Genomic DNA, 18,391 nt, shown 5'->3' on the forward strand with positions numbered 1-18,391 from the left:
ATGCATTGTTATAGATAACAATAATTGGGTTTTTGAGATTGCTTTTTTATTTTATTGGGTGCATGAGGTTGTTCCATATGATATGAGTACAGTCCTGAAATTTAATATGGATAAAAAGTGACATTTAAACAGCTTTTTCCTGCCATTCTCAACAATCATTATTTCAATGGTTAACTTAATAGGAAAGGAGAAAAGAAAAATAAATAACTTTTTTAAATAAATAGCCTAATCATCATGTAAAAAAATTTATACTAATTATTTGGCATGTATGATAAGTTGATTAATTGACCGTCTAAGATAATTTATCTTGGGTATGCATTGAAATTAAACAAACGAATTTTTGCCATGCGTGGATAAATTAGTGAATTATTTAAACCAAAGGTGATTGAAAAATAATATTATTATTTTAGTTGATGTATTAGTTTTAAACGTGATTTCGTTCAACTATGTAATGGAAACTTATTATCCCAATTTTTTTGGTCTTTATATTGAAATAATATTTACATTAATAAAATAACATTTTTTCTCTCTAGTAAACACTATAAATATTTTCTTTGTGGAGCTAACTTTTATATATTTTGATAAAGTATTGCTTAAGCATATATATTTTTTATTAGAAGTTTGAACACATAAATTAACATTAATTAAATTTAAAATGTATGACTAAATTATAATCTCAAGTACTCTTGCACAACATTATTTTCAATATCTACATTGAGACTCATATAAAATTAGTATTTACTCCATATGATGATAAGATAGTATTAAATAGTCAAAATAAATAATTCTTACCGATTTACTACATATAATTTGCTACATTAATATCAATTTTACAAAATGTGAGAACAATATCACATAGAACCATTATCACTTTAATTTTACAAAATGTGAGAATCTAAAGTAAATTTGTTTGTAAAATATATCTATTATGTTTTATTTAATAAAGTATAAGAAAAGCTTAGCTTACGAAATTAATTAAAAAAATAAATACATCTTTACTTAAATGGAACTCATTTTAAGTAACTTTCTTCTCCATCATTTTACATATATGTTTTCAACTTTACCTCTATGTTTAACTATAACCGTGTGTGTATATTGTATATTATCATCTTTTAAAAATATTGTATTTACTATTCCATTTAAATAATATATTATTTTATACCTCATAATTTTTTTAACATTTATGTGAATGCTAGAGTGAAACAAACTAAAATATTGCATTGCAATTGAAATCAGTGTATTATTTTGTATTATATTAATATTAATTGGAATAAAATATTTCATGATCTTTTTAAAATTATTCCTTCTTTTTTTGACAGAATTTAAATCATTCTTTCTATTATTTTATTCTTTTGGTTTTCTTAGATTCGTATATATATATATATATATAGAAGAGTAAAGTGAAGTAAAAATTCAAAAGAGGTTCAAGGCAAAGAGATAATATTTCCGAGAAACTTTAAGTGAATAAAATAAGGCGTCTTTTTACAACTAAATTATTATAAGGCAGTTTGTTTTAGCATTTTATATATCAAATTGAAAAATTGATAAAAATATATAACACCTAATTTTTTTTGTTGACTACGCAACATCTGTATAGGTTCTCTTATTTTCAAATATTTAAGACCTTATCCACAAATTCATCAGACATACAGGGCCAGATTTTAGGTTTTGAAAAAAAAAAAAAAGAAGCTTTTTTTATGTTTATAATTGATAATTACTAAAGTATTTACTATTTGCAAAAGTAATAAAGTGAGATGACAGCGTATGATTGTGTCTGAAAGTGATTAGGGTAAACTACTCAGAATGTTTTATTAAACAAATTTCTCCTACTAAACACTCCTTAATGTCTATACAGTTATATATACAAGGAATGTGTATTAAATTTGTGAAATCAATTTCATTCAAAGCTAGTTACATTTATCAATTTTTTAAAATAATAATGTATATTAATACATGAATTGGTAAGAATGTATGATTTCCACATAGTACTGATGATCTGTCAAAAAAAAAAAAACCATAGTACTGATGATCAACATGTGTGTCTGTCAACACCGCCGCCGCATTTGTCAGCCCAGTTTTCGTTTCCTGAGGCATTTCAAAGCTACAATTTCCACCGACCCAGAAAAAGGTTTGGTGAAAAATGCCAATGGGGTTCTCGTTTCAAACAAAGGAACCCCCTTAATACCCAAGAATTTGAGTTTAAAACCAAGGTCTTCGGATGATGCACTCCACAAACGCAACGCGGAGATAACGATTCACGGTCGCCCCGGCAAGCTCGAAGAAGCAAAGAAGCTGTTCGACGAAATGCCTCAACGAGACGACGTTTCTTACAACTCCATGATTGCCTTTTATTTGAAGAACAGGGACATACTTGGAGCTGAAGCAGTATTCAAGGCAATGCCACATAGAAACATTGTTGCCGAGTCTGCAATGATTGATGGTTATGTTAAAGTTGGTCGTTTGGATGATGTCCGTAACGTGTTCGACAGTATGACCCATAGCAATGCATTCTCCTGGACAAGTTTGATTTCTGGGTATTTTAGTTGTGGAAGAATTGAGGAAGCTTTGCACTTGTTTGATCAAGTGCCTGAGAGAAACGTGGTGTTCTGGACTTCAGTGGTTTTGGGTTTTGCTTGCAATGCATTGATGGATCATGCTCGGAGGTTTTTCTATCTCATGCCTGAAAAGAATATCATAGCTTGGACAGCTATGGTCAAGGCATATCTTGACAATGGCTACTTCAGTGAGGCTTATAAGCTCTTCCGTGAAATGCCTGAAAGAAATGTACGTTCTTGGAACATCATGATCTCGGGTTGCCTAAGGGTCAATAGAATGAATGAGGCTATAGGTTTGTTTGAATCGATGCCAGATAGAAATCATGTTTCGTGGACGGCTATGGTTTCAGGTTTGGCACAAAAAAAAATGATTGGGATTGCTTGGAAGTATTTTTGATCTCATGCCTTGTAAAGATATGGCTGCATGGACTGCAATGATCACTGCATGTGTTGATGATGGGCTCATGGATGAAGTTTGTGAGCTTTTCAACCTGATGCCACAGAAGAATGTTGGGAGTTGGAACACAATGATTGATGGTTATGCAAGGAATGATGACGTAGGAGAAGCCTTAAGGCTATTCGTTTTGATGCTAAGGTCTTGCTTTAGATCCAATCAAACCACTATGACTAGCGTGGTAACTTCCTGTGATGGCATGGTGGAGCTCATGCACGCTCATGCAATGGTCATACAGCTTGGGTTTGAGCACAACACATGGCTTACAAATGCTCTTATTAAACTTTATTCCAAAAGTGGGGATCTTTGCTCTGCTAGGCTTGTTTTTGAGCTACTAAAGTCAAAAGATGTAGTATCATGGACTGCCATGATAGTAGCCTACTCAAATCATGGACATGGTCACCATGCCTTGCAGGTATTCACACGCATGCTAGTATCAGGAATTAAGCCAGATGAGATCACCTTCGTGGGACTCTTATCAGCTTGTAGCCATGTTGGTCTTGTCAACCAAGGTAGAAGACTGTTTGTTTCAATCAAGGGTACATATAATTTAAATCCTAAAGCTGAGCACTATTCCTGCCTTGTAGATATTCTAGGTAGAGCAGGACTTGTGGATGAAGCAATGGATGTAGTATCCACTATCCCTCCTTCTGAGAGGGATGAAGCTGTTCTTGTGGCATTGCTTGGTGTGTGCCGTCTTCATGGGGATGTCGCAATAGCAAATTCCATTGGTGAGAATCTATTAGAGATAGAGCCATCTAGTTCAGGGGGGTATGTACTCCTATAGCCAATACATATGCTACAGAGGGTCAATGGGATGAGTTTGCAAAAGTAAGGAAAAGAATGAGAGAGAGAAATGTGAAGAGAATTCCAGGATATAGTCAAATACAGATAAAAGGGAAAAATCATGTTTTTGTTGTTGGGGATAGATCACATCCCCAGATTGAGGAAATTTACGTATTGTTGAAACAGAATCTTCAACCTTTGATGAGGGAAATGGGTTGCACACCAGAGAACTTGCTACTCGTAGATTAATCCTCAATTAATTAAAGACTAACCGGAGTTACATTAAAAGTATACTTTATTGTGCATTATTACGAGTGTCCCTGCTTAGTTCAAACTTGGTTTTTGCTATTCTCATTATAAGTTAGGAGAATACAAAGTTTACACACAACATTTACCTTGTGAAGGTGTTTTATGTTCTTACAAAGGAAAGGAGAGTATACACAAGTAGAGTGAACTGAAAAGGGTAAAAAGTGAAAATGTTGCTTACCGTTCAGTTCCAATGTCCAAATCAAATTCAAATAAGCTATTGATTTACCCTTCTGTTCTAATCATGGGATTTCTAAAAGCTGCAGGTATGACTCTCTTTTTCTTTATGTAGTGGTCCAGATAGGAACGAAAAGATTCAGAAGTGACTCTGAAATCCAGTTGCATTATGATTAATAGACTATCAAAAGTGAGGGCGTCAAACAATTAGAAAATGCCAAAACTTGGCCTCTTGTGAGTTGTGACTTGTGAGTCTTGTGACCCATTAACAACCACCGGGAAATATGGTGCATGTATTAAGGAAAGACTATTCATGACTAAGAAAGAAGATACGAATAGAGACGGCAACATATTTGGAATAAGATTAGAAACATAAGCTCATAATGCATAATAAATAATTCAATAAAATACATAATCAATAAATTATTATCATATAAAAACTTAAGACATGATTTTTTTTAACCATCGTAATTAGGACTATGGACTCTTTTATAGAATTTCAGAATATCTCATAAATGTTATTTTGAGTTAGTTAGGAACTAATATTTAATCTAAAACTTACTTACATTTAAAATATTTCGTCCCTTTTTAAGAAGATGTTTTGTGATAATTAAATTTGAATTTTTGCTTACAATTCAATGTGTCTTGTCATCTAAGTTATACTCATTAAGTGCTGTGACATAATTTTAATCATAAAATCTTAATGAAAAAGGTTTAAAATATTTTGAGAAATTTTTTCAACAAATTCTTAAATTAAATTAAAAAAAACAATTTATAAAATCCATAAGTTATCTGCAAATGTTGAATTAAGTTTCAAAAAGGTTCTTGTTCCTATAATCTAAGTTCAACCCCCTTATAGTTTGACCTGGTCAAACTGAACTAGTTGAACAAGCAATCAGACACATTTTTTCTTTGTAGGCTAGCAAGCAGCAAGTTTTTGAGGACACAAGGAAGCTTTCCCCTTTACCTTCTTTTGAGAAGCAAGAGAGGATCACCAATAGCTTTCCCATGTCATTCACAAAAAGAGATTCCCTTGGTGCATCATCCATCGTTTTCTGCCTCTATTATAACAACTTGCTTTGATGGAAATAAGCCTGACTTTGCATTAAAATCAGCACATTCAAGTTTAGTGATTGATAGATAACACAGGACAACTCAATACTAGCTTGTAGACATTAAATTTTAAATTATTGATTTTGTCATTTGTCTGCTTGCTATACGTCTTGCATGAAGCATGTGACGAGGAGCATCGCTACCTAACTATTCCAAATAACTTATGGACACGAGAGAAATTAATATTTGAACGTGGACACAAACTTGCTATGCGCATTGAATACGTTTGTGGTCATAATAATAATTTCTACAAGTTTGATTTCTCAACTGATTGCGTGTGGTTTAGTCTCTAGTGTATTAGTTAACTCAAAAAATCCCCTCTAGTTCGGTGAAGATCATGATCCAAAGTTCAAACCCTCCTAAATCATTGTATCATGCTAGATTTATTAATTTTCAGGTGTTGTCATGCAGAAATATAATTCTTAAAAATTGTTGCAGTTGAATTTAGATAATGTTAGTTTATTTATTCAGTATCTTACACTCCATTTTCTTAAAATATGCTTAAATTAGATTGTCCTTTTTTTTAATTACAGTTTACTCCCTTAAGATATTAATAATAGGTGCTATAATTTAATCCATTTTAATATAAACAAACTTCTTAGGGTCACTTTTTTTCTCTTCTTATGACTCTCGGCATTATCCACAATTAGTTTTGAATCTCTAACACAAACTTTATGACTTTAAAAGATGAAATGAAGATTCTGAACAAAAATTCAAAAAGGACAGTATGATTCAAAATATTGTTTCATCTACTAAGGTGTAGAAATTGATATCACAGGATTCAAAGTTAGCTGTTCCTGACCTTAAAAGTTGGAAGAAGAAAAACCTTTAAATTAAGGCTTGTTCATAATTGCTAACTACTACTCATGACAAATTTATTTACATTAAAATGGACTAAATTATTTAAAATAACAGGAGGGAGACATTTGTAATTTAAACATCTCTCAAAGGGATGGAGTATATTTTACTTTATTTATCTTGCTTTATCTAGGATGCTTATGTTTCGGGTTTTTTTGTTTAGTTATATAGATGTTTATGGTATATATCTCAATTTAAATATAGGTTAGCATTAGTATGTTTAGATGAGTGTTGATAAAATTGATTTTGAATGAAATTGATTTTATAAAATTAATTTTGATTAAAATTTATTTTGAAATGATGTAATTTTATGTTTAGATGTTTTATTATAAAATCAAGTTAAGAGTAAAATTCAGTATAAAATTTTGAATCTAATACAAAAACTACTTAAAGTTGCTTCAACCCAAAATAAATTATAAATCCAAAATCAATGAATTCTTTTCTAATATAAAACATATATGAAAATATATCTAAAATCAATTTTAAACCCAAAATCAATTTCTCCAAGTACTAAACCAAACACACATTATAGTAACCTAATATGTAGGTAATATTTGGGGCCCTCTTTTGGTATTTTGGGACACCAAAAAAGAGAAATTGGAAGGGGAAAAAAAGGTAAAAGGAGCAAAGAGGCATTTGATGGCCACCTTGGCAAGGAGTTCAAAGACGACCTATTTCTAACGCGGTTCAATCATCAATGGGACAACTCATCTTTTTTCAGATCAAAAGGAATGGAAAGAAAGCAACAACAAGCAGCATGCAAAAGCATATATGAAGCTACTACTACAGAATAATCCCCTTTTGAGTCCCCTTCTCTTTTTCATTCACAATATGCATGCTTTATATGATCAAATCAATTTTTTTACTTTGTCTTTTTTACATTGCAATTAAGAATATGAAAAAAATTCAAACCTATCCTTATTCAAACAAATGAACATTGTCACTTATCTCTCCACATCTAATCAAATTATGATTATTTAAAATCTCATGCACAATGAATGGCTCGTAAGTCATAACAGATGAGCTAAAACCCTGGTTTGAAAATGTAATTAACTTTAGGTCCACATCCAAAATTACTCATTATCTAATTAAATACCCAATGTGACACACAAAAAATACTGTGAGAGTCTCTTAATGGGAATTTTAATCCAAATCTTTCCACTAATAAGAAGCCATTAGACATCTAACCTAAAAAGCTAAACTATATATATATATATATATATATATATATCACTTATAAAAGAACAAGAATATAGAAAAGGAAAAAGAGATAAATGATGTAGCCTAACGTACAACACATTCGTTTATGAAGAAAACAAGTGGAATACAACCGATGCAAGAAAAGCATTTTGGCGCCAGCCCATTAGTCTCTCTTGCTTTGGCTACCTTTGCATTGCAAATAATATGCATATTTATTTATTGATTAACATCCTAAAAGGAAAAGAGGGGGGGAAAGGGCAACGAATGGAAGCTATTATGGACCAATGGCTGAACCTTTTAAATTCAAATAAAACGGTCATTTTCCCCTCCTCTTGGAACCCTTTTGACCCTTCTCCTTTTCTCTCATTTTTTTTTTCCGTTTTTTCCTCTCTCCAATGCTTTGCTTTTCAATCCTGCCAGCCAACCAAGATCTATGTTTTGACTCTTGTGAAGGCAATTTCACAAGTTTCAGTCTGGTTTTTCTTCCTGAACAAGTTGGTGCGTCATAGTGATTATAAGTTGTAACCAACGCATGCTGAAAAATGGTAGCAAAATTAAAGATACGCCTTGGTGTTGCCATGTTTAAAAGGGAAAAAGAAGAAGAAAAAAATATGTGCTCCTGTGCTAACTAGTGGACCCAATTCCCTGTGCGGAATGTGGGGTGGAATGCTTTAAATCTAATGGAAACCTGTCATCATTGAACTCATCTGATAAATTGTCATTACGTTTCACAAACGCTCACTCTAGATTTAGGGCCATAAAAATGTTATTGATAAAAGAGAGTGCAAGTATATCACACTGGATGCAAACATAAAATTTTCAAAATTATATAGTATTTTATTTTTTTCAATAAACATTAGAAATAAAGTGGAAAAAAATGGATGAAAATGAGCATGGTCCAAGTGGAGGGATCTCACTATTGCTGTAAACAACTAGAATTCGTCAATTAGGTTGAGTGGGATGGCCCCATAATAATATCATTGTTTTTGTAAAGGGCCAAATTGGTCCTTCTCCTTCCTCCTCATTCATGCTACTCCATCAATTTCAACAACCCTTTTTTTTCTTTTTTCTGATTACTAAATGTCGTTTTAAATGCTACTAACGTTGGTGCTTGATGTTATGAATTGTAGACTAAATAATTAAGATTTGCCTTGGTCTGTTTCCCATGAATAAAGGTTACCCATAAGAGGCGATAGGATCTAAATCTATGACTTGAAATAGAAACTGCCAAACCCAAGTTGAATTTTCCTCAGAAAGCAATCAAATTACTATCTTTAACAAGTATAATGTTATTTCCATTAAATCATATATGTGTAATTCCCACACTTTCTTAAAGTAATAGTGTGTTTGGACATACATTTGTGATTCGCATATTTTTTTTTTATTTCCTGTCAATTTTAAAGAAACGTAGATGTTCTCAAAAGTTGTTTTTGCGTTAGACATGAAGAGAATATTATAAGTATGTTATCAAATATTTTATAAACATGCACTAAGCATCAAATAAAAATTTTATTCTTTTTAAATTATTTAAAACTACTCACACTTGTACATATACATGACAAAAACGTTACCAAAAGAATATCAATCCTTACGAAATATACATGTCAACAGAAAGAATAGACTAATATTATGTCACGTTTAAATAAGATTTAAGATTTGAATATTATAAATAAAAAATAATTAAAAAAATATTTTGTTATTTAATCAGATTTTTTATAAAAATTAAAAATACTTCAACTTATAACATAATAAATAAATAAAAATACACATCAAAATGACCATTATCCCTCAAATAAAACTACAAAGCAAAAATTTAAAAATCCCACCTACCTTTATAAATTAGAGTATAAAATGGAAATTGTACAGGCTTGTTCATTTGAATGAAGAGGTTCATTTTTTTATTGGTAAATGTGACTGACATAGGGCCAAATATAATAATAATGATAATGTATATGGGTGAAAGTGCTTGGAAGCGATTGTGTGTAATGTACTTACGTTTATATAAGCGTGTGAGTGCTGCTGATGAAGAAAGAAAGAACACAACAACAATAATAGTGACTTAGAAAAGTAACAGCAACGACGGCAACAGAAGCTGATCATTGCTGAATTTTGCAGAGCTCTTTGTCTCCTCTCTTTTCTCTCTCTCTCTCTCTCTCTGTCATCTGCCTCTCTACCTCACTTGTGGCCTCATCGCAGACACAAAATACAAAAGCTTTGAAGCTCAGAGGTTAACATAACAAACACACTAACACTACAAAGTTTGAGTCTTTGACACAAAACAACTGAGATAGCTCAGAGAAAAGAAAAGGGAGAATGGGAGAAGGAAGAAGAAGAGGGACTTCAAAGCTGAGAGAAGCAGCAAGGAAGGTGGCTGTCGCAGCAGCATATGCATGTGGCTCATTCTCAAGGAGAAAGGCTTTGCTGGATCCAGTCTCCATTGACACCTCTTGTAGTCTATCTGCCACTGTACACTTCCACTTTCCCCTTTTTTTGGTGAACACTGCATTTCTTTCTTATTTGGGTGTTTAGCATTTTGGAGGAAGATGCAAACTTTATCTGCATTTTAATTAGAATGGCCTGCAATTTTGCCAAATTGGTTTTCTTTCCCATCTCTCAAAATTGGTGTCCAATAGAAGGACCCTTTTCATTCATGGGTGTGAAATTTTGGATTTGAGAATGCTCCTTCCTATTTCGTTTTGTGATTTCCCATATGTTCTTCTCAAATCATACTTTTGATGATGGGGGTTAGGTAGTGACTTGGATTAGCTATGGATTTGTTGTGGTTATTGATGTCATTGCTGTTTTGCTTGTGTTTGCAGGCCTCAAATTCCTCATTTGTGTCCCCATCAACAACAAAAAATTCTTCAGAGGAGGTAATGGAAGAAACATATTCTTGTATCACTACCAATATCAACAATGAGCTTCAAAGTAAGGTAATCCACTTTTAGCTCCTTAAACCACCACAAGACTTTTTATTTTTCTTGGTTGGTAAATTAATTAATTAATAATTATTACATTTGTGATTCTACAGAGGTAGGTAACTTGGTGATGTATTAATATTAATATTTTTATTTTTAATAAATCCAGAGGTTTAAGACTAAAGTAAACTATTCACTTTCTAGCTACTTCACATTACATTCCCTACTAAAAGTATATCTGAGCTATTTTTCACATTTTGGTACTTAATTCTTTCTCGGTTTTTCTATCTTTGCATTCTATTATTACTTTCAAATACTTTGGAATCCAAGGGGCCTCAAAGTTTGATCTTATGGGATGTTTTTCTTTTTTTTTTCTTCTTTTTTTTAATTGATGCTCAATTTTCCTTTTTAACTACCTACCCTTTTGCTTTATTATTTTCCTTGTCCTGTGATTTGGCCGGATGGTGTTAGAGCATTTATTTTGGTACTGAAATATATATAGAATAGCAAAGGTGGTGTATAGAGGATACTGGCATGTGAATGCCCCTGCACATGGCACATTAGTGAAGCCAAGAATCAATTCATTTAATGCAGACCCCACGTTGGGAAGTTTCACCTGCCACAACATGCATGATCATACTTTTCCTTCTATTGTCGTGAAAACCTCTCTGGACAAGTTATATATGGCTATACACATGTCCTTTATCCAATAGCTTCCTAATGAAGGGAGTTAACTTTTGTGATGCACACAATCCATTGAGTGTGGAATCTCATTTTTTTTATTTTCTGACCTAAAGTTTCACTGTATCTGTCTCTACTTTAGTCAGTTGGTAAAAAGTGAGATAAGCATGATTAAATCATACATTTTTTGTATGAATGTTGGCATAAAAATTAACCACCTGAGTGATAAGATTCGACAAATATTATGTATTTTCTTTCCATCTTCATCTGGTTTTATCTCAACTTTGTCTGTATGCCACTTTCTTTTCATTGAGAAGTGCCTCTTCAAATAAACTATTAGTTGGTCAATACTCTTGGTTTTTTGTTCCAATATATTGCTATTTTGAAAAGAGTTTAATTTTGATGCATTATCAGTGTAAATATTTTTTATATATTCTCAACTAATTAGAAATCATCCTAGAATTTTAAAATAATTAATATAAAAGTCAATAATGTTTTCATAAATGCAATCTACATTTTACATTGTTAGTACATTTTAATTAATTCCTTTTGAAAATGAAATAGAGTGTTTGAGATCACTTTGAAATTATGGGAGTTATTCTTTTCTTCTCTTGGTAATGTTCACTGCCATGTAAGTACATACATCTATACGACTAGAAGCTTCTAACTAACAACAACAACAACAACAACAACAACGCCTTATCCCACTAGGTGGGGTCGGCTACATGGATCAACTTCCGCCATAATGTTCTATCAAGTACCATACTTCTATCCAAACCATTAATTTCGAGATCCTTTTTGATAACCTCTCTTATAGTCTTTTTGGGTCTTCCTCTGCCTCGAATTGTTTGTCTTCTCTCCATCTGGTCTACTCTCCTCACTACAGAGTCTACCGGTCTTCTCACTACAGAAGCTTCTAACTAACAAACAAGCAAAAACTAAGCATGGTTTGTTTTGTGGCAGTATAACATTCATTTTATTGATTCATTTATTCCAGAATCAAATCTCTTTTAAGTCCGGTCACTTTGTTAACACTTGTTTTTCTTTGTCATGATTATGAATGTATACTTGTATTTTTTCATACTATTCATGAATGTATACTTCTTCCTTTGTAGCCTGTTTGTTTAACTCACATGCTATGTTTTACTTGTTTGCAGAATTTGTGTGCAATATGTTTAGATCCTCTGAGTTACCAAAGCAAGGGCAGCAGTCCAGGCCAAGCTATATTCACTGCTCAGTGCTCTCACGCATTCCATTTTGCCTGCATCTCTTCCAATGTCCGCCATGGTAGTGTCACTTGCCCCATTTGCCGTGCCCATTGGACCCAGCTCCCACGCAACCTAAACAACAACCTTGGTCCTTTCACTTCTAGTAACCAAAGTGACCCCATTCTTCGAATCCTCGATGATTCTATTGCTACCTTCCGTGTTCATCGCCGTTCTCTCTTGCGCTCTGCGCGTTATGATGACGATGATCCTGTTGAGCCTGATGAAACACATGAGAGTCCAAAGCTGGGTTTCTCTCTTGTGCCTATTCCACCAAATGCACCAACCGGTTACCATCCAGCTTTGCAAGTGACTAAACATGCCTCATGTCCTTGCCATCTATCCCTTCATCCTCTATCTTGCAGTTCCTCATCACTGTTACAATCTCCGCCCATGCAAACACCTTATATCATGTGTCCCTCTTCCAATAGAGCTTATCTCTCTGTGAAACTGACCCATGAACGTGCCACTGACTTGGTCTTGGTTGCCAGTCCCAATGGACCACACTTAAGGCTTCTCAAACAAGCAATGGCTCTTGTGGTTTTCTCCCTCAGACACATAGACCGCTTGGCCATTGTCACATACTCCTCAGCCGCAGCTCGTGTCTTTCCCTTAAGACGCATGACATCCTATGGAAAGCGCACCGCCCTTCAAGTCATCGACCGTTTGTTCTACATGGGGCAATCGGATCCAGTTGAAGGGTTGAAGAAAGGTATCAAGATACTTGAAGACCGCGTGCACAAGAACCCGGAGTCATGTATCCTGCACTTATCAGATAATCCTACAAGACCATACCATGCAGTAAGCATGGAACTGCCATCTACACCAATTCATAGATTTCATGTGGGGTTTGGCTTTGGCACTTCTAGTGGATTTGTTATACAAGAGTTTGAGGAGTTCTTGGCAAAGATGCTGGGAGGCATTGTGCGCGAAATCCAGCTGAGAATATGTGGGGCTGGGGAGGAAGTTGGCAGTGGCAGAGTCATAAGAATAGGAGAGATAAGAGGTGGAAAAGAAAGAAGGATTCTGTTGGACCTGGGTGATTTCACTCATGTGTATGTGGAATATAGCTACATTGAAGGGGAAATTGATGAATGTGTTAGGAGGACAGGGGAAACTGTTGTAGGTGTTGGAGAACATAAAGATGATGTTTTAGAAAATGGTGAGGAAACAGTGAGGGATATGAACACAGGTGGTGGTAGGAGTAGCAGTGTTGAAAGCTGGGACTTTCATGATCCTTACATGGCCAGAAGATGGGCCAAGCATTTGCATGGTTATAGACTTTGAAATTGCAACCATTATTTTACATAGACCAATGCATTTCTGAGGCTATTTTGGTCAAGGCCATCCCTGCTGTCTTCAATTTTTAGCTAGACCTGCAATCGTATAGAATTTGAAAAAATAGACAATACACAAGATTATTTCTTCACACAACCAAGAAAAGAAGGAAAAAGAAAAAGGCACTGTAAATGATTTTTCTTTCAAAAAACTTTGGCCAGGGTCCCCATCAGACATATTCTCAATCTGATAATATTGCAATTAAATTTCTTAATAGCAAAGCTTAAGTCTCACTTGTTTATTTAATATAGTTTTTTTTTTAGCATATTTACAAACCCTCAAGATTTTGCAAATATTCAAGTGTATTTGTTTATTTCTTAAATACAGTAGAAACTTCCAATTCAGTAGGAAGTTTGTGCAATCTTTTTGTGGAGGGAATCCACCAAAGAGAAGAAGTGGTGGTGCTCAAGTTGCTTCTTTCAGCCTATTGGAGTTTAGTGGTAAACAAGATAGTTCAAGCTCAATCCATTGTTAAGGTTAAAATAATTGCACTAAAAATTGTCAACGGAAAACTTGAGAGGGGGGGAGTTGCAGAGTGAGAATGAATAAAAGTAAAGAAAAACGTAAGTATTACACCTCAGCCCAGTCATGGCATGAACGAGGTTTTGTTTTTAAAAAAGTGTTTCGCAGGAAGAATCACAAGGTTCTTTAGACACTTGTTCACCAATGGATGTGTTTGTTAGGAAAAACTAGATGAAAATGAAAGTTCAAAGGAAAATTCTTTGCCATTCAGTGGTCATTTAGTGTTGATAATAACCTTGTAGTTAATGATTTAGTGCTGTTAATTCATTTGCAAGGACCAATTTGAGAAAAGAGTTTTTTTTTAAGAATCAAAACATTAATAGAAGAACATTGGCAAAGCCACAAGGAGTGACCAGACCAACACAACAAAACAGATCATGTAGAAGTTGTAACATATAGACGACCCCTTGCCCAAGCCCAATCCCAACCATAAAATTTTAGAGAGCCATGTGCGTTTACCATAGTCGAGTTAAACCATAAAAGATTAATGAGAAAAAGAGTTTAAGTTCTAGAAATTGGAGAAAATGCAATAGACGATGTGGCATATCTACTTACGAATCAAGCTCCTCATATCTAGTAGAATTGATTATTTTATTGGTAAATTTGAATATTTGAAATTCAACCAAGAATTGGAAGTGAATTGATGAATGATATTTTGATGTGCGGAAATGCTATGGATACAACTTCAGCATTATGTTAAGTTAGTAACTAACTGCCCAACTACCTAACCACCAAGGATAGAGTAGGAAATAAAAAATAGTAATGTGCAGAAAATGAACATACAGAAAATTACACACTGTATTAAGTCCCCCCCCCCCCCCCCCCTCTTCCCAAGGAACCTTTGTCCTCCTGAGTAGCTTCTTTTAGAGGTAAATTCAACTACTTGACAAGAATTTTGGTAGCAAGCTTGTTACCCTTTTACCTTTATATAGCTTCTAACATCTTAAGGCACTGTAGCTTCAGTCATATGTAGTGGAATGTCATGAACAACAGCTGAGAAAGGCTGATGGCCTCGCTTCATTTGAGATACATGGAAAGCATCAAGTATTTTGGCTACAGCCGTGGCCGGTAAGGGAATTTTGTAAGCACCCGGCCAAATCTTATCTATGAGACAATGATTTTATAGGAACCATAGAATCTTGGGTGTTTACTGTGATATGCATACATGGTTGTAGTTTCATATACACCACCCAATCATCCACTTGAAACTTCCTGTATATTCGATTATTGTTATTTGTTAGCTTGTTCCAACATTCTATTTTGAGCTTCTGTCAAATGAAGGTAGAACGTGAAGGTTGAAAACTTGATCAAGGTGTTTTTACTTGTGAAGTAGTAAAGAGGTGTGTGCCAATGCCTTGAAATGTGTTTCCTTACTAAATCTATCTATTTACCACAAGATAGCTAGCCTTTAATAAAATCCATAGAAACAAACTGCTATACCTTGGCCGTACCCTTCTAAAATAGTAAGACTTGACATCCCTGGCCATACCCTTCTAAAAAAATTGAGATTAATTTCAACTGCTATAAAGTAGTGTCTCTACCTTAATGGCCCCCTACTGGTGAATCAAGAATCCATTGCAAGAATAGTTTCCTTAAGGATGTGTTTTGGCTCACAAGTTTTCCCTTTCTATGTAGCTATAGTGAGCATGGAGCCATGGATGTTAGGATTAACCTACAATTCTGAAATCAGCTTTAATTTACCATGTCAGGATTCGTGGTCCAACAAGTCACCAGCTCATCATATTAGTCTGTCCTCACAGCTGTTAAAGCCATAAGCACCAAGGCATGACTGTGCACTCTTGACAAGACATCTACTTCTGCTATCTTATTTTCCTGGCCTTCATTATAGTGAATTTCAAAGTTGTCTCCATTAGCTTTGCTAACCAATCCTGCTGAGAGGGACTGGAAACTCGCTATTCTATCAAATGTTTGAGTGCATGTTTGGATTTACGTTGAATTATCCAAAATCTATTTGAAATACTAATTAAAATGATTTTAGGTAAATATTTTTGTTTGGTCCCACATTTAAAGAATTGATGTTCAGCTTAGAATTGGTTTTAAGTCGAAATAATTTTAGGCATTAGATAAAAAAATTTATATTAAATTTTACTATTTATTCTTGGAATAAAATACTAAACATGAATCACTTTTCTTTTGAATTGAGAAAAATCAAGAATTCTCATTATTTTTTAGATTTATAGAGCCAATTCAATTCATTAGGATTTTTCATTTATATTTTTTTTATCAAAAAAGTTTTATAAAAATTCTTAGACTCCCGAATTTGGAGTATACAACTTTCAAACAATTCACAGTATTCAAGAAAATCAAACTTGCAAACACTAATCCAACTGAGACTCTTTTGGTCAATTTTGATAATAAAGTGTCTATCAGGAGATAAGGACTTCACTTCTGAACAGCGAATTAGATTGCCAAAAGCTCTCGTTCATAGGTAAATATTTTTGTTTGGTCCCACATTTAAGAATTGATGTTCAACTTAGAATTGGTTTTAAGTCGAAATAATTTTAGGCGTTAGATAAAAAAATTTGTATTAAATTTTACTAATGAGTAATAACTTATTCTTGGAATTAAATACTAAACATGAATCACTTTTCTTTTGAATTGAGAAAAATCAAGAATTCTCATTATTTTTTAGACTCATGGAGCCAATTCAATTTAGAGTCATGGAGCCAATTCAATTCAGCAGAATTTTTCATTCATATTTTTTTTATCAAAAGAGTTTTATAAAAACTCTTAGACTCCCGAATTTGGAGTATACAACTTTCAAGCAATTCACAGGAATCAAGAAAATCAAACTTGCAAACACTAATCCAACTGAGACTCTTTTGGTCAATTTTGATAATAAAGTGCCTATCAGGAGATAAGGACTTTATAGGCTGATATAGCCTGATTTCAATTGCTAATATAGAAAATAGGATGATTATCTTGCATAGGAACTGCTCAAATGCCAAAATCTAAAGCATCAATTTCAATGATTGAAGTTTTATTGAAATCTGGTAAGGCCAGAACTGGTGCAGAACAAAGAACCTTCATGTCAAAAAGCTACATGCGCTCTTTTATACCATAAAAACTTATCCTTCTTTAGCATGTCAGTCACGGTTTTGTAATATTATCATAAGTCATAACCTTGCATAAACCGTTGATAATAATAATATGAAAGTCCTATGAATCCTTGCAGTAACAGCTGCTTCAAGGTGTTGGGGGTTAGCCAATTCATGACTGCAAATACTTTAGAATTTGTTGGATCTGTAGAAACCCCTTCAGCAGATATGATGTGCCCCAAATATTTTTACCTTAGAAGTTGGGAAAAAGCATTTGCTCCTTTTGACAAACAATGAATGAATTCTGAGCAGTTCCAACACCACTTGAGGTGCTGTACATATTCTTCAAGCACTGTAGATTAGTATGTCATAAAAAAGACAAGCACAAATTTCCTTAAGTATGGTCTGAATATATCATTCGTGAGAGCTTGGAATGAAGGAGCAGTGGTAACCCCAAAAGCATTATCAAGAACTCACTGTGCCCTCCATGGTTCTTAAAGATTGTCTTGTACACATTATCCTTGTGCATTCTTAATTGGTGGTAACCACTGTGACACCTTCTACCCCAACATACATATATTTAAGAAAAACATATAAAAATTTGAAATTTAATTAAATCAATTTTATTCAAATCTCTTAAACAAATTCACGTGGATAAAAGGGTTACATTTACTTCACTGTTACCAAATAAAACTTATTAAAAACATCTCCGGCTATAAACAAGTCTGTCCAAAACTCTAAAGAATGAACTAAAGCCTTAACATGTGAAACAAAATGATAAAAACTACATGTCCAGAACTTCATGCAACTAATACAGAACCCCATGTCTCAATCTCACATCCTATCAGAGCATTATGTTCTAGCATCCTTTAGCATGAGGTTCTTCATAGTCATCCACCTAACTATCTGCTCCCACGAACACAAAGTTGAAGATCATCACAGGATCCAAACACAAACAGCACACAGAGATTGAGTTATCACATTCCTAACTAATAAAGAGAAACGAGACAACATAGATATACATATCATATAAATAAAATACAGCTTACTTTAACACAACTCATGTCATTCTACCACTTATCGCATAACATCACATCTCAACACTACACGTCTCACACATTTTTGCATAATTCATATACTCAAGGATTAAAACACAATA

At 33.7% G+C, this 18,391-nt stretch overlaps 1 protein-coding gene and 1 pseudogene across 3 annotated transcripts; both read left to right on the plus strand.

Annotated features, from left to right (window-relative positions):
* The first annotated feature begins 2,034 nt into the window (after positions 1-2,034).
* Positions 2,035-4,080, plus strand: LOC100777671 (pentatricopeptide repeat-containing protein At2g35030, mitochondrial-like; annotated as a pseudogene). The gene has a single exon (NR_163794.1). The product of NR_163794.1 is annotated as a pentatricopeptide repeat-containing protein At2g35030, mitochondrial-like (transcript).
* Positions 4,081-9,432: 5,352 nt separating this feature from the next.
* LOC100785882 (probable E3 ubiquitin-protein ligase WAVH2) lies at positions 9,433-13,823 on the plus strand. Of its 2 annotated transcripts, none has more exons than XM_006597568.4 (3): positions 9,433-9,942; positions 10,269-10,382; positions 12,206-13,823. In XM_006597568.4, the coding sequence occupies exons 1-3, from the start codon at positions 9,763-9,765 to the stop codon at positions 13,598-13,600; spliced, it is 1,689 nt and encodes a 562-aa protein (XP_006597631.1). In that variant the 5' UTR covers positions 9,433-9,762; the 3' UTR covers positions 13,601-13,823. The 2 variants fall into 2 exon arrangements, with proteins under 2 accessions (XP_006597631.1, XP_003546214.1); XM_003546166.5 differs by having other exon boundaries at positions 9,434-9,915.
* Positions 13,824-18,391: the final 4,568 nt, after the last annotated feature.

Source organism: Glycine max, chromosome 15 (assembly GCF_000004515.6).
Source record: "Glycine max cultivar Williams 82 chromosome 15, Glycine_max_v4.0, whole genome shotgun sequence".
NCBI lineage: Eukaryota > Viridiplantae > Streptophyta > Magnoliopsida > Fabales > Fabaceae > Glycine > Glycine max.

Excerpts from the sequence above, each read along its gene's own strand:
- LOC100785882 (XM_006597568.4), top strand. The coding sequence starts at position 9,763 with ATGGGAGAAGGAAGAAGAAGAGGGACTTCAAAGCTGAGAGAAGCAGCA. Across the intron at positions 9,943-10,268 it reads TCCACTTTCCCCTTTTTTTG|GCCTCAAATTCCTCATTTGT; the intron begins GTGAACACTGCA and ends TTGTGTTTGCAG. Across the intron at positions 10,383-12,205 it reads ACAATGAGCTTCAAAGTAAG|AATTTGTGTGCAATATGTTT; the intron begins GTAATCCACTTT and ends ACTTGTTTGCAG.